The 16,289-nt window shown below is 35.9% G+C and overlaps 2 protein-coding genes across 2 annotated transcripts; one reads left to right on the forward strand and one right to left on the reverse strand.

The window, feature by feature from the left end:
• Positions 1 to 1,937: 1,937 nt before the first annotated feature.
• Positions 1,938 to 2,897, forward strand: LOC114632351 (taste receptor type 2 member 129-like). The gene has a single exon (XM_028780888.1). It carries the CDS (start codon positions 1,938 to 1,940, stop codon positions 2,895 to 2,897), a length of 960 nt encoding a protein of 319 aa, XP_028636721.1.
• A 4,723-nt stretch (positions 2,898 to 7,620) lies between these two features.
• On the reverse strand, positions 7,621 to 8,559 carry LOC114632356 (taste receptor type 2 member 42-like). The gene has a single exon (XM_028780894.1). The coding sequence runs from the start codon at positions 8,554 to 8,556 to the stop codon at positions 7,621 to 7,623; it is 936 nt and encodes a 311-aa protein (XP_028636727.1). The 5' UTR covers positions 8,557 to 8,559.
• Positions 8,560 to 16,289: the final 7,730 nt, after the last annotated feature.

The raw sequence follows: 16,289 nt of genomic DNA on the forward strand, positions 1-16,289 counted from the left end.
CATTAGATAGTTTTAGGTGATGCAGAATGGTCACTTTGCTGAGGCATCTGAAGACAAAAAAAAAGGATAGCAAGAGACAAAGATTTTGGAACAGGCTTCTCACAGCTTGCACCTGAAAATGGACTGAAGAAGTTAAAATTGTCAGCTAAAATTCCAGTTGAGATTTCTCCCCAGACACGAGAGCCTCATCACTGAAATTTTAGCCACACTTTTCCTTTTTGGCAGCTTTATATAATTGAATAAAAGATAGTAACATCTATTGAAATGTTTGCCTTTTGCTGTTCTCAAGGGCGCATAGTTGGTCTGTTTGTCCTCCCTTAACTCTGAGTTAAATGGGCAACCCATCCCCAGAAAAGATTTTGGAGGTCACTTTAAAATAATCATGTTTAGGACAGAAAAGAAGGAAGCCTCACTCCCATAGCCATATTCCCAGTGAACACTAACAGTACATATCAATTTGCCAATGTAATAGTGATTACATAGCCCTTTAAACACTACCATCTCTACCTACTTTAAACAACCACAACCCAGGTGTTTGCATTCCTGTTTGTCCTCTTACTTGAGCTCATCTTTGTCACCAGAAAGAACAGGCAGTGTGTTTCTTCCCCTGAAGGTTGGTGCATTTTTCAATTCTTAGGAATTGACTCAAAAATTTCCCGTTCTCTTCTTTTTCCCTTGTTTATATATCTTTTACGTAAATATCGTAAAACTGAGAATTTTTAGTATATAGTCAGTTTTTAGAAGATGATTGATATAGGAGGCTGAAGATTGTATTGAACCTTTTTAGTGAAATTCACATGTGTTTTGTTTTGATTTCTAAAACTAACAATATGTATTTTCCTTTTATTTTCAGCATTTATTTCTAAATTTACTTCTTGGTCCCTTCACTATCTCTAGTTATTGATTAATGACTGTGCCTTGAAGCTCATTTTAAAAACTTAACCAACCTGTTTTATTTGCCTTTGTTTCTGTGAGTGATCATAACTAAAATGTTGGAAGATCCTGTGAGAAGTTAGGGATTGTCATTTGTTAGTAACTTGGTATTAATGAAGAAATAAAATGGGCAAGGGGAAAGTAGAGAGTGATGAGAATTCTTGCTGAGTCCATGAACTCATCCCTGTTCAGTTCTGTTTCATAATACAACAGCAATGTTAGTAATACTCTACATGGACGGTTAGAAAGTTCTAAGTTTGTGGAATTTTACATTAATTCTGAGGCATTGATACAGTAAAGCATTTTAGAAAGTTTAGAACAACTGAAGCAGGACTATGTGTGGAAACATACTAAAAGTTGAGACCATTTTTAAATGTGTGAATGTGAAACAAAAACATTGTAATTCAAGTAGATGCATATGTGTTGGCTATTTGTGCATGTGCCTCAAATGTAAAATAGTATACATGTTCAATTATCTGATCAGTAGTAATGTTTAGATGAATTTTAATGTCTGTGGTATTATCAGACAAATCCAAATGTCTGCTATAAGAGCTTTTGCAAATCTTTAACTCTGTCACGCCTAGTACTCAGAAAGCTATTTACAAAGTCTAGGTTTTGATTGCCCTCTACCCATTAGAATATATTGAGTTACTTGCTAATAACTACAACAGCCAGCTTAAAATGTTATTTTGGCAGAGTCGTGAAAGCAATACAAATAATATGTATTTATTTCATCTTAGAACATGAAGACTTAGTATTACCTTTAGGATTCACTGAAAAATGTTCCACACCACTCGGTCTAAAGAGTGTATTCTGGATAGAGCTTGGTAGAACTGAACGGGAAAAAATATGTAACTCTGAGTTGAATACTGTCAAAGCTTGATATTTGAAATTTGTTACTACACAGAACATTTTTAAATTTGAGTATGTTATGAGGATTTAAGACTCAGAGCTCTTTAAATTTTCTACAGCGTCCTCAGGAATCATAACTTGCTTTACAGACAATGGATGGAATCATACAGAACATGTTTATATACATTGTAATTGTAGAAATAATAATAGGATGGATTGGAAATGGATTCATAGCTCTGGTGAACTGCATGCAATGGGTCAAGAGAAGAAAGATCTCTGCAGTGAATCAAATACTCACAGCTTTGGCTTTCTCCAGAATCTACCTTCTTACGACAGTGTTCACTGATATATCAGTGTCTGCACTGTACTCACATGTCTTAAAAAGTATAAAGGTGGTAAAATTGATTAATTTCCATTTGATTTTCAGCAATCATTTTAGCATGTGGCTTGCTGCATGCCTTGGTCTTTTTTATTTTCTTAAAATAGCTAATTTTTCTAACTCTATTTTTGTTTACTTAAAGATGAGAATTAACCAGGTTGTTTCAGGGACTTTGCTCATGTCTTTGTCCCTCTTGTTTCTAAACACTCTGCTGATAAACTCATACATTGATACCCAGATCGGTGACAACAGAGGACCTCTGCTATATGATTTCACTTTGAATAACACTTCATCATTTTACAGGGTTATTTTAGTCATAAACTGTATTTTCACATCCATACCCTTTACACTTTCACAGTCAACTTTTCTCCTGCTCATCTTCTCCCTGTGGAGACATCACAAGAAGATGCAACAGCATGCACAAAGATGCAGAGATGCCCTTGCCAGTGCCCACATCAAAGTCTTGCAAACCATGATCACCTATGTCCTTCTCTGTGCCATTTTCTTTCTGGCTCTTTCCATGCAAGTTTGGAGTACTGAGTTGTTGAAGAACATTCTTTATATCAGGTTCTGTGAGACTCTTGCAGCACTTTTTCCTTCAGGACACTCGTGTGTCTTGATCTGGGGAGACACAAACCTGAGAGGTACCTCTCTTTCTGTGGTATGGTGGCTGAAGCACAGGTTCACATCATGGGTCCCGAAAATATATTGCATATCATCTTGCATATTCTAAGAAAACCTGAGTTCGTCAGAAATTCTCCAATATTATTTTCTTTAAAAATGTTTTACATTGCTTTATCAATTTTGTGTGTTATAGCTGATAAAATTCTCTGCAAATATTTCACATGAGAAGCACAATACACATGTATAATTTCAAATTATAAAGTTATAATATATAAGATAAAGTATATTTTAGATATCAGATTAACTAAAATGATTTCTTGCTTTAGGTTTAATTGAAAAGGTTTAGAAAATGCTGAGAGTTATAATTATAATTATGTTACCAAAAGTTCTAGTTACAGAATTTAAAATTCTTAAATACACTTATAATTTTAGGACTATATAATGTCTATTTGCAAATATATGTTTACACAATTTGTCAGTCATGTTCTATAATTATTGCTAATTTTTAAATATGTAAAATAAGTAGACCTCATGATAATTTAATTAAATTCTAGTTACCCATTGATGCTTCTTTTTTTGATTGGGTACCAGGGCTGAAATTGCATTGGCTGTCAAACAAATAGAAATTTACAATATTTTGTGAGGGGGAAAAATCATAATCAACATAAACATTTTAAAAATCTTTTATTTATTATATATACAGTGGTATGTGTGTGTGTGTGCGTGTGTATGTGTGTGTGTGTACATTTAAATGACAAAACGCATGAGTGACTGTTAGAAGACAGCCTGAAGAATTTGGTTCTTATCACCATGTAGGTTCGAAAGATAAAGTAAGTGTCATCAGACTTGGCAGCAAGAAGTGTTAACCACTGAGGTAACTCATTATCCCTAACTCATCCAATTTTACATGTTGTAAATAGTAGAAATTAAATAAATGTATAAAAAATATTTTTTAAAAGTTCAAATGTTTTACGATATGAAACAGAGGAAAACACAATTTGTGCTGTATTCAGGGTGTGAAATATGGTGTTCAGTATGATATAATTGTACTTATTTTAGAATGATAGATTTTTTTCACTCCCTCAGAGAAGAAGGGGAAGGAGGTTTGGAAGAAAGACTGTGGGAGAGGGCGACCTGGAATGGTGGAGTGAGCTGGATTTAAAGTGAATAAGTAAAAAATAAAATTAAAATTAAAAATTACAAAAAGGAGAAGAAATGAGGTACAGATCTAAACAGGGAATTTATAACAGAAAAATCTAAAATGCCCAAGAAGAACTTAAAGAAATGCTGAAAGTCCTTAGTCATCAAAGAAATCAAAATCAAACAGATCATGAGATTTCACTATACTCTAACCAGAATGGCTGAGATCAAAAGTTCAACTGATTGCACATACTAGTGAGGGAGTAAAGGAAACAGTCCTCTTTTGGTGGGAGTGCAAAGTTGTACAACCACTCTGGAAATCAATCTGTCAGTTTCTCAGAAAATTAGCAATAGTGCTACTTCAAGACCCACATATACAACCCCTGGGCATATACCCAAAAAATGTTCCATGATCCCACAAAGTCACTTGCTGAACTGTATTTATGCCAGCTCTATTGTTAATAGCAAGAAACTGAAAGTAACCCAGATGCCCCTCAACCTAGGGATGGACACAAATTGTTGTTTATTTGCACAATGAAATAAGGTTCCACTTAGCTATTAAAATCAAAGACACCATAAATTTTGTAAATTCATGGATGGAACTAGAAGTTATCATCCTGAGTGAGGTAACCTAGACCCAAAAGTACATTCATTACAAAAGTCTAGCATAAATGTTCTTTGAGAGACTTCATCCAGCAGATAACTGAAACAGATTCAGAGACCCATAGCCAAACATCAGGGCAGCAGCTCAGAGAGTGTAATGGAAGAGTTAGGAAAGGATTGAGAGCCCTGATGGGGATAGGAACTCCACAGGAAGACCACCAGGGTCAACAAATCTGGGCCCTTGAGAGCTCTATTAAAATAGAAAAGGAAGGTTGTCTCTTAAACTTGAGTGGATGAAAGTTGAGTTTGCCAGTCCAATAGGCTGATTACTGAGAGTCTGGACTATCTATGCATACCAAAGCTTAGCTCAGAAAAGTTGCTTGCTGTTTATGGACAGAGTTCCCTTAAGGATTTATTTCTGTCTTTTCTAACCTGTGTTCTGCTCTGTTAAAATAAAAACAATATCATTAATAAATGGGGTGATGTTAGAATTAGATTCTATGTTATGTTCAGTAGATTATTAAAGTCTTGCCTTTATTTCCTTCCTTCTTTGATAAGACTAGCATTTCTTTTCAGTTCATTTTGTTTGAATGTTACTACTTCCTCAGATTACTGAGTCTTCTCTTTTGGAAAGCTTGGCTGAAGAATTCACAGCTAAGGGCTTGGTATATGTAAAACCTTTTCCTTCTGTTCTGACTCACGAAAATATTACATGAGATACATGCAAATGCTTGTTGAGAAAGGAAGAAGTCATTTAGTTCATGTGCGTCTACGTTATGAAATATGTCCCTGATTGTTTCAGAAAGCTGCTTTATAACAAATAAAAATCAGAAGCTGGGAGGCAGACTCTCAGTAAGACTCCTGGTATTTTCTTTTAAAACACTTGTGAGGGAGGGAAGGAAGAAGAAAGAGAGACCGAGAGCAAGAGCGAGAGCAAGAGCGAGAGCCAGAGACAGAGCGAGAGTGAGAGCCAGAGCAAGAGCCAGAGCAAGAGCTAGAGCAATAAACAAAGAAATTAAAAGATAAAAAAACAAAAAAAAATTAAGCTGTGGGTCCACTCCAGGCTCCAGGAAGGATGAGAAGTCCATAGGGTCTTTGAGAAGAAGGCAGCAGAGGATAAGCTTGCAGAGTTTTCAATATCTCGAGAGTAATTTATAAGAGGCAGTTCTTATGGGATGATGCTTTTAAAACTTGGTTTTGTAGAACTGGATGAAAAGACGGTGGAATGGAGTCATACAAGACCTGAGAGAACAACCAGAAAAGGGGTAGCAAAGACAGATACGGGAGTGTAGACAAAGGCACATGTTGTTGTCAAGTAGGGCTGGCCCTCATGCCACCTGGAGCCTTGGGCCACCACTGGGCCTGCCTTGCCCAGGTGATACCTGATAGGCTGCCCAGAGGTATGGAACCACTGATGCTGCTGCTCCTGCAGCTCACCCTGCTAGGGGTAGGTAAGTACAAGAATGCATTGCTGTCCACAGGCTACATACATGATGGGCATGCCAGACACTAACAGCACCTGACACCGAACACAGGGTGGTATACAGCAGCTTGGAACTCTTGAAGGTCCTGTCCCCAAATATGGTGCCCAACTACACTATCACCCTGATTAAGCAACATCTGGATATCTAAGATGAAAAACAGTTCATTTTCTTTATTAAGCCTCCTCAAAATATCCTGGTTCTTGCTCCCAGAAATAATGTTTATATCCATGGTCCGTAATGGCACCTGAGTCCATTATGATGTTTGTGGTCCACGTTGTTGCCAGAAATCATGTTGATCTCACTGGTCCAGGCTGCTGCAAGCTTGTATAGGCAAGGAAATTTCTTTTGCAGTGGTATTGTAGTATTATGATTTCAGACTCATTACTAAGAATAAAAGACATCAAAGATTTCTGTGACAACCTCTTGACACCTTCACCCAACCCCACAAAAAAAAAAAAAAAAAAAAAAAAAAACAGAAATAGTCCACAAAGTACGCTATTGAAAACTGTCCTTTATATTTGGGATAAAAATGCTAAAGTGTAGCTCTTTGAAGTTGATGCCCTATGGTGGTGGTGAGGTGGGGGCTCAGTTTTCTTTAAGAGGTTGCCCACTGAGCATTTGGCCATGCTTCAATGAATATGTGGATAATACAAGTTGGATTAGGTGTTTTCTCTCTCTTTTTGGGGAGCAGGTTGTGCAGTGGTGAGAGGATTGACCTTCAAGGAGTGTAAAGCAAGGGTTTTCAGGATGCATTCTAGGATATTCACATATAATTAATAAAAATATTATATTTGTGCTATGAGGAAAGATTCTCATGAATGAATACAATCTCTAACAAAACTTGGGTTTGTATGAGAACATCAGAATATGATTACAGACAGTACATCTGCCTTACTATACAAACCTCAGACTGTAACCTCATCATTATGCAATGACCAAAACAGCAATGGGTCTGAGCTGTGGAGACAGAAAAGATGGCTCAGCAGGGAAGAGCACTTGTCCAGACAGGGGACTCAGGTTAGTTCCCAGTACAGAGTGTTACTCACAGCAATTTGTAACTGTATTTCCAGAGAATCTGATTCCCTCTAGTGAACTGCCTAGAAACTAGACACACATATGGTACAAAGACACACATGCAGAGAAAACATTTATACATATAAAGTAAATAAATAGAGAGAGAGAGAGAGAGAGAGAGAGAGAGAGAGAGAGCTTTAATATGATTTAAAATGTAAGTTGATGTTTTTCTCTCTGTAACTTGAGATTTTCTTAATCTCCTATCAACATTCTGCCCATCTTCTACTTATTGAGGCTTACAAGTAATTTTGATATCTAAGGAATCATAAACTTTCTCTGTAAATTGTAAGTTCATACCTTTTGCCTGTAAAAATTATCTATTCTCTTTGAAATATTTGAGAATATAAGTAACAACAATTGTAAGTGAATTATAAAAACATTGGTTTGTGTGTCATAACCTGACTGTGAGATGGTGTTTTTCTCATGAAAAGCAATATGCTCTAGTCCATATATGTCCAGCAGTACTTAAAAGAACTCAGAAGAAGAACAATTCACCAATGACCTTCCAAGTCTCCCTGTTAAGCTATAACCCTAGTGTAGACTGGAAATTATAGGAAGGAAGAGAATCAGCTCTTGAAGCTGTCTTTGAAGATGTTGCAGGGCACTCATTGCTCTCTGTCTAAGCTTGCTATTTCCCAGGATGAGAATTAATGAGTGAGTTAGGGGAAAGATGTTTAATGCGAAACAGACAAAACTAATTGACCTGTTCAATGAAAACAAAAATGCTAACCACTGTACCACCTGCATGCAAAAAATGTGAATTATAAAGAGAACGAGGAAAGACACCAGCATTTTCAGGGCCTTCTTGTGTATCTTGGTTCTGGAATCTTCAGAGGTGGTAGAAATCCGAGCAAGGTTTCGGGAGCACTTCACCAAGGAAAAAAATAATAGGAGCAATGATGCAAGAGACACAAGAAATGGGAATAAATACATAATATCAAAAACAATTATGTTTTGAAAACCAGTGGTCTTAATTGTGTCTGAAAATAAAGTCAGATTGATTTTAGGTATCACATAAATATCTCCCCAAATAGGAAGTATTTCAACCAGTAGAAAATAAAAGATCAATAAGAACAAAGAAAATCCAAGAAAAACCACAAGCACTCCTCTCAATCTCCACTTCAACCAGAGAAAAAGGGGATGGGAGAAGTGGGCGATTTTGAATAAGTAGAAAATGCTGAGGCAGGTGGCAAGCCATGTTGACAGTTGATCTGTTATAATCCAGGTTATGTTAGAGCACTTTGCTAGACTGTAAGAATAATACAAATGAGGAGCTAGTTCTAGTATAGTTACATCAATAAATACCACCAACAGAGAGCTGATTCTGGAAGCTGCCAAACAGAGCAGGATGAAGTTGATGAAGGTGATTTTCTGGTTCTTGATCCAGTCAGAGCAGTTTACCAGTCCAATGAACACATTCCCCAGCATTCCAGTTATAAATACTGCTATTACCAGTATCAGATACATTTGATCAATACTGTAAGCAGTTACATAGGAAAAGGGAATTCACACTTCTAGCAATTGCCTCGCTGGTCAATTCTCAAACACACTTCCACAGAAAATCACTCTTTGCCGTATTTATCTTTCTCCTTTCTGCTGTAATTTCAGTTTTGATTGAAAACTCCTTCAACTGAGTTGACATTCACATATACTTAAGAAAATTCTTAGTCCTAAGTTTTTGTCGTTTTTCAACTTTAGTCCCACACTAAATCTATAAAGATCTATCTATGAATACAGCCCCATATTTTTACTTAAAGCTGTTTTAAAAAAATATTACATCCTAATACATATAATCTCTATGCCTACATCATCATCCACATGCCCTTAAATTTCCCATTGATGTTATGTCTAAAATGAAAAAGTCAAATATATTAAAATACAAATTTGAATCAGATTGTTTTACTGTAATATGTTCCTCCTCACCTGAAACACTAAACTCTGTGGAACCAGATATCTTTGTTACTGTTCAAAGTAAGTGCTAAGAGAATTCTCAATAATTTAGTTATGGATTCCATAAACATGCAGTGTATTTGTTATGTTTATGACATTTTTAAAAGAAATTTTTTAAAAGATAAAATTAAAGAATACATAGAATAACAACAACAGGAAGAATAAGTGAACTATTTTTTAAAAAATAGTGTGTAAATACAGAAAAGGAGTTACTATGTACTTAAAACATCTTTCTAGAGGAGAAAGGAGAAAAGTGATAATTGGATCTTGGAGAAATTTAGAATTTATGGAGAACTAATAGGTTACATTTTAGATGAACTAAACAAACTACAAAAAGATAGTCAAATATAGCTATTCTTCTGAGATTGAAGCCTTATCTTTGGTAATTTCTTGTAGCTTCCTTCTAGATGTTTCTCGGGAATGTTTGAGTGGTCTTCACAATTAAATATATTCCCAAGTTTTGAGCTTTAACATTCTATGTATTACATTTGTTTTGGCTAGAGGCATGACAGTGGCAGTTTAGATTTAAAAGACAGGTAGAAAAGTGCTTTAAGTGAGACTTTTTAAAGGAAAGGAGAGACACACTTGTGTGTGTGTGTCTGTGTGTATTTGTGTGTGTGTCTCTGTGTGTGTGTCTGTGTGTTTCTGCATGTGTGTTTGTGTGTGTGTGAGTGTGTGTAGGTGATAGTATTAGAACAAAACTAAAAGAAAGTAAAGAAATTTCATAGTTTTACTTTTTAAAGTGCGAATGATACTTTGGGCCATATTCATCTATAAAGATGGAAAAAAACTAATAATGATGACAGACTCTGAGATGAAGAATCAATGAATCTTTGCGACAAATGTGGTAGTATGTAATGGCCCTTTCTGCTACTTTGTAATGGCCCGTTCTGCTGCAACTGTCTTCAGGTCAGGGTCTAGCTAGAGAGAGAGTGGGGATGGAGGGGCAAGAGATGCGAAAAATGGATACAAGCAGATTCTGGTCAAGTCTCTTTTATTGAAAGGAAATTCTGGGTATTTATATCCTTTACCACATGCCTTGCCCTCTTGGACAAGTTCAACTGAAGGCACTACGTCACGTACCTAGCTGTGTGGAGACCACGTGCACCTAGCTAGCAGTGTGGAGACCACACGTGCCTAGGTGCTGGCAGCACTAAACAGCAAAACAAGATGTTTATCAGAGTGTACTCAGCTGTTGTGGGCTGTTGAAAACAAGTCTCTTGTCAGGGTAAATGGTTCAAGATGGCAGTAAAAATGACAGCCTCTTTCAACTAAGAGTTGGCTCCCAACAGTAGTAGTGCAAGTCACATATACACCAGATCAGAGAACAGCAGATGTCTAACTTAGCTGAAGCAGTTTAGTTTACTAGAAGCCAAATGCTATGATGAAAGAGTCAGTGATGTCCCAATAAAGAAACTGAACATTATGAAAACTACTAATATATTAAAGTTGAAACTCCAAGAAAACAAAGAATCATGAAAGAATCTAGAATGGAAAATAAATCAAATAACAAATAACTCTTGATCAAATCTACAATATATATTATAACATTCTTAGTAATTGGAGAATAGAAATAAATTCTTCTCTATTAAAAAGTTGTCAGCAAACCTGAGAGTAAATATGGTGCTTACCTCTCACTGAATTCATTGTTCTTTATTTTGAGGCAAAGTTTTTGATAAATTGTCATCCCATATATATCGTTTTCAATTTTGCAAAGTTTTCCTCATTCAAGTAAGGCAAGAAAAATACATAGAAGATTAAAAGAATCAAAACAAGGTGAATGAAGTTTTTGATATGTTCTTGCATTTGGTTTGTGAAAACTTTATTTAACATTTTTGCATTGATATTCATGAGTAAGATTGGTCTGAAGTTCACTTTCTTTGTTGCATCTTTATGTGGCTTAGGTGTCAGAGTAACTGACTTCATAGAACGAATTATGTCATGTCCCTTCTGTTCTATTTTGGGGAATGGTTTGAGGAATATTGTTATTATCACTTCTTTGAAGGTCTGGTAGAATTCTGCATTAAAAACATCTGCTTCTAGGCTTTTTTTGATTGGGATTTTTTTAATGGAAAATTCTATTTGCTTAGGGGATGTGAGACTGTATAGATAATTTACTGATCTTGATTTAACATTGGTACATGGTATCTGTCTAGAAAATCATCCATTTAATTTATATTTTCCAGTCTTGTAGAATATAGTCTTTTCTAGTAGGTTCTGATGATTTTTTAAATTTCTTCATTTTCTGTTGTCATGTCTCCCTTTTCATTTCTGATTTTGTTAAAATGGATACTGTCTCTGTACCCTTTAGTTTGTTTGGGTAAGAGTTTATCTTATTTACTTTGCCAAAGAACTAGCTCTTGGTTTAGTTGATTCTTTGTATAATTCTCTTTATTTTTAACTAGTTGACTTCAGCCCTGATTTTGAGTATTTCCTGCTCTGTACTTCTCTTGGTTTTGTTTGTTTTTCTGTTTTAAAGCTTTCAGATGTGCCATTAAGTTGCCTGGAAGGGGTCTCTCCAGGTTTTTATTATTATTATTATTATTATTATTATTATGGCACTTAGTGCTATAACTTTTCCTCTTATCACTGCTTTCATTGTTTCTCATAAGTTTGAGTATGATGTGTTTTCATTTTCATTGAAATATATGAAGTCTTGCAGTTTGTTCTTTATTTCTTCCCTGACCACATTCAGTTTACACGAGTATGTGGGCTTTCGTTTTTTTTCTTGTAGCCTTCATTCCAGGGATGCAGGGATGGTTCAATATATGAAAATACCTCAAAGTAATACACTACACAAATAAACCCTAGGAAATAAAGGACATGATCATCTCAATACAACTTCATGTTAAAAAGTTTTTGAGAGATTAAAGCATATACCTCAGTATAATAAAAGTAAATATTGCCTTTTTGCTGGGGCAGACTCCTATCTGGCCTGCTCCTGTGAAGACACCATACTCTGACCCATCCTAGAGGAACTACTGTATTCAGAGCAGTGGATAACTACTTCCCCCAACACCCTACACCCCAGAGCTGCTACTGGGAGCCTGCAGTACTCAGGACCCATCACCGACCCACACTGTGCCCTGTGGAATACCACTTCCCTTTCATCCTCACTTGGTCCTTTTTACTGGGGCAAACTCCTAACTGGTCAGTTCCCATGAAGTCATGACATCCTGACCCATTGTAGAGGAAACACTACTCTCATATCAGTAGAAAATCTGCTGCACTTAGAGCAGTTTCAGAAGCTGGACTTCCAGGAGCTCTAACTTGCCCAGGATCATAGGATTTCAGGATTCCAGAGGCAACCTTAGTCCCAAGAGCTCTTCCGTGAAGAAGCTCAGGCTCACAGGATCCACAGATCACAGAGACAGCTGGACTCTGAGGAATTCTGACACAAGCAATAATGACAGGAGAGAGGCTCCAGCCAGAGACAGTGAGTGCAGGTAGCACTAGAGAAAACTAGATGGAGAAAGACAAGCACAAGAACATAAGCAACAGAAACAAAGGTTACCTGGCATCATTAGAATCCAGTTCTCCCTTCATAGCAAGTCTTGGATACCCCCATCACACTGGCAAAGCAGGATTCAGATTTAAAGTTACTTCTCATGATGATGATGATGATGATGATGATGATGATGATAGAAGACTTTAAGAAGGACATAAACAACTCCCTTAAAAAATAAAGGAGAACACAGGTAAACAGGTAGAAGCCTTTAAGGTGGAAACACAAAATCCCTTAAAGAATTGAAAAACAAACAAACAAAAAACAATCAGTTGAAGGAAATAAACAAAACTATCCAGGATCTAACAATGGAAGTAGAAACCATAAAGAAATCTCAAAGGGAGACTACCCTGGAGATAGAAAAGCAAGGAAAGTAATAAGGAGTCATATACACAAGCATCACCAACAGAATACAAGAGATAGAAGAGAGACTTTCATGTGCAGAAGGTACCATGAAAAACATTGACAAAACTGTAAAAGAAAATACAAAATGCAAAAAGCTTTTAACCCAAAACATCCAGGAAATCCAGGACACAATGAGAAGAGCGAACCTAAGGATAATAGTTATAGATGAGAGTGAAGATTCCAACTTAAAGTGCCAGTAAATATCTTCAATAAAATTATAGAAGAAAACTTTTTCTAACCTAAACAAAGAGATACCCATGAACATACAAGAAGCCTACAGAACTTCAAATAGATTAGACCAGAAAAGAAACTGCTCCCATCACATAATAATCAAAATATCAGCTACACAAAGCAAAGAAAAAAATATTCAAAGCAGTAAGGGAAAATGGTCAAGTAACATATAAAGGCAGACTTATAAGAATTACAACAGACTTCTCACCAGAGAGTATAAAAGCCAGACAATCCTGGACTGATAGCAAACAGACCATAAGAGAACACAAATGCCAGGCCAGACTACTATACCCAACTAAACTCTCAATGAGTGTAGATGGAGAAACCAAGATATTCCATGACAAAACCAAATTTATATAGTATCTTTCCACAAATCCAGCCCTACAAAGGATAATAGATAGAAAACTCTGATACAAGGAAGAAAACTAAAAGGAAGAACAAGCAAAAGACTAATCTTCCAGCAAATTCAAAAGAAGGTAGCTACACAAACATAATACTACCTCTAATAATAATAATAGTGGGAAGCAACAATCATTTTTTCTTAATATCTTTTAACATCATTGGACTCAATTCTTCAATAAAAAGAGGTAGACTAACAGACTGGATACATAAACAGGACACAGAGTTTGCTGCATATAGGAAACATACCTCAGTGACAAAGACAGATACTACCTTACAATAAACTGCTGGAAAAAAACATTTCAAACAAATGGTCCCAAAAACACGGTGGAGTAGCCACTCTAATATTGAATAAAATCGACTTTAAACCAAAAGTTATCAAAAGGATAAAGAAAGAACCTCCATACACATCAAAAGAAATGTCAACCAAGATCAACTCTCAATTCTGAACAACTATGTTCCAAATGAAAGGTTACCCACATTGATAAAAGACACTTTACTAAAGCTCAAAGACACATGTCACCTTGCACAATGATAGTGGGGGGCTTAAACACCCCACTCTCAGCAATGAATATTCCATTGAATAAGAAACTAAACAGAGACAGTGAAACTAACAGAAGTTATGAAACAAATGGATTTAACAGATATCTATAGAACATTTCATCCTAAAAGAAAATTTCTCAGCACATTATGGTGACTTCAACAAAATTGATCATATCATTGGTCACATAACAGGCCTCAACAAACAGGTACAAAAAAAATTTGAAATAATCCCTTGTATCCCATCAGATCACCATGGACAAAGGTTGCCCTTCAATAATAACAAAAACAATGGAAAGCCCACATACATGTGGAAACTGAACAATGCTCTCCTCAATGATAACTTGATCAATAGAGAATTAAAGAAAGAAATTGAAGACTTTTAGAATTTAATGAAAATGAAGGCTTGTCACACCAAAACTTTTGGGACACAATGAAAGCAGTGCTAAGAGGAAAACTCGTATCTCTAACTGCCTACAAAAAGAAACTGGAGAGAGCATACACTAGCAACATGAAGGCACACCTGAAAGCTCTAGAACAAAAAAAGCAAATACACCCAAGAGGAATAGAAGGCAGGAAATGATCAAAGGCAGGGCTGAAATCAACCAAGTAGAAAAAAAAAAGAACTATAGAAAGTATCAAAAAATCAAGAACTGGTTCTTTGAGGAAATCAACAAGGTAGATAAACCCTTAGCCAGATAAACCAGAAGACTCAAAGACAGTTTCCAAATTTATAAGATCATAACTGAAAATGGAGACATAGCAAAATAAACTGAGGAAATTCAAAAAAATCATGAGATACTACTACAAAAGCCTATACTCAACCAAACTAGAAAATCTGGATAAAGTAGGCAATTAGATAGAGAGATACCAGTTACCAAAGTTACATCTGGAGCAAATAAACCATCAAAACAGTCTCATAACCCCTAAAGAAATAGCAGTGGTCATTAAGTCTCCACATCAAAAAAATTCCCAGGACCAGATGGTTTTAGTGCAGAATTCTATCAGACCTTCAAGGGAAACCTAATACCAATTCTCTTCAAAATAGCCCACAAAACAGCAACAGAAATAACACTACACTATTCATTCTATGAAGCTACAATTATGCTCATATCTAAACCATACATAGACACAACAAAAAAACAGAACTTCAGACGAATCTCCCTTATAAATATTGATGCAGAAATAATCAATAAAATTCTCACAAACTGAATCCAAGTGGACATCAAAACAATCATCCATCATGATCAAGTAGTCTTTATCCTAGGAATGCAGGGTTGGTTCAATATACAGAAACCCATCAATGTAATCCACTATATAAACAAACTCAAAGAAAAAAATCATATGATAATCTCCTAGACTCTGAGGAAGCATTTTACAAAATTCAACATCCCTTCATGACAAAAGTCGTAGAAATATCAGGAAGTCAAGGCCCATACATAAAGACAGAAAAAGCAATATACAGCAAGTCAGTAGCCAACATCAACCTAAAGGGAGAGAACCTTAAAGCAATTGCACTAACATCAGCTACTAGACAAGGCTGCCCACTCTCTCCCTATCTATTCAATACAGTACTGGGATTCCTGTTCAGAGCAATTAGTCAACAAATTAAGACAAAGGGATACAAATAGGAAAGGAAGAAGTCAAAATTTCACTATTTGCAGATGATAAGATAGTGACCCTAAAGCTTCAACCAGAGAATTTCTAAATCTGATAAACAACTTCAGCAAAGTGGCTGGATATAAAATCAACACAAACAAATGAGTAACCTTCCTCTATTCTAAAAACAGGCTGAGAAAGAAATTAGGGAAATGACACCCTTCACAACAGTCACAAATAATATAAAATACATTGGTGTGAATCTAACCAAGCAAAGGAAAGATCTGTTTGACAAGAACTTCAAGTCTCTGAAGAAAGAAATCAAAGAACATCTCAGAAGATGGAAAGATCTCCCATGATCATGGATTGGCAAGATTAATATAGTAAAATGGTCATCTTTCCAAAAGTAACCTACAGATTCATTGCAATACCCATCAAAATTCAAATCAATTCTTCATAGAGATAGGAAGAGCAATTTTCAAATTCATTTGGAATAACAAAAATCCAGGATAGCTAAAATCATTCTCAACAATAAAAAAACTTCTGGGGGAATCACCATCCCTGAGTTCAA

The sequence above is a fragment of the Grammomys surdaster genome, unplaced genomic scaffold (assembly GCF_004785775.1).
Source record: "Grammomys surdaster isolate TR1022 unplaced genomic scaffold, NIH_TR_1.0 373, whole genome shotgun sequence".
Taxonomy (NCBI): Eukaryota; Metazoa; Chordata; class Mammalia; order Rodentia; family Muridae; genus Grammomys; species Grammomys surdaster.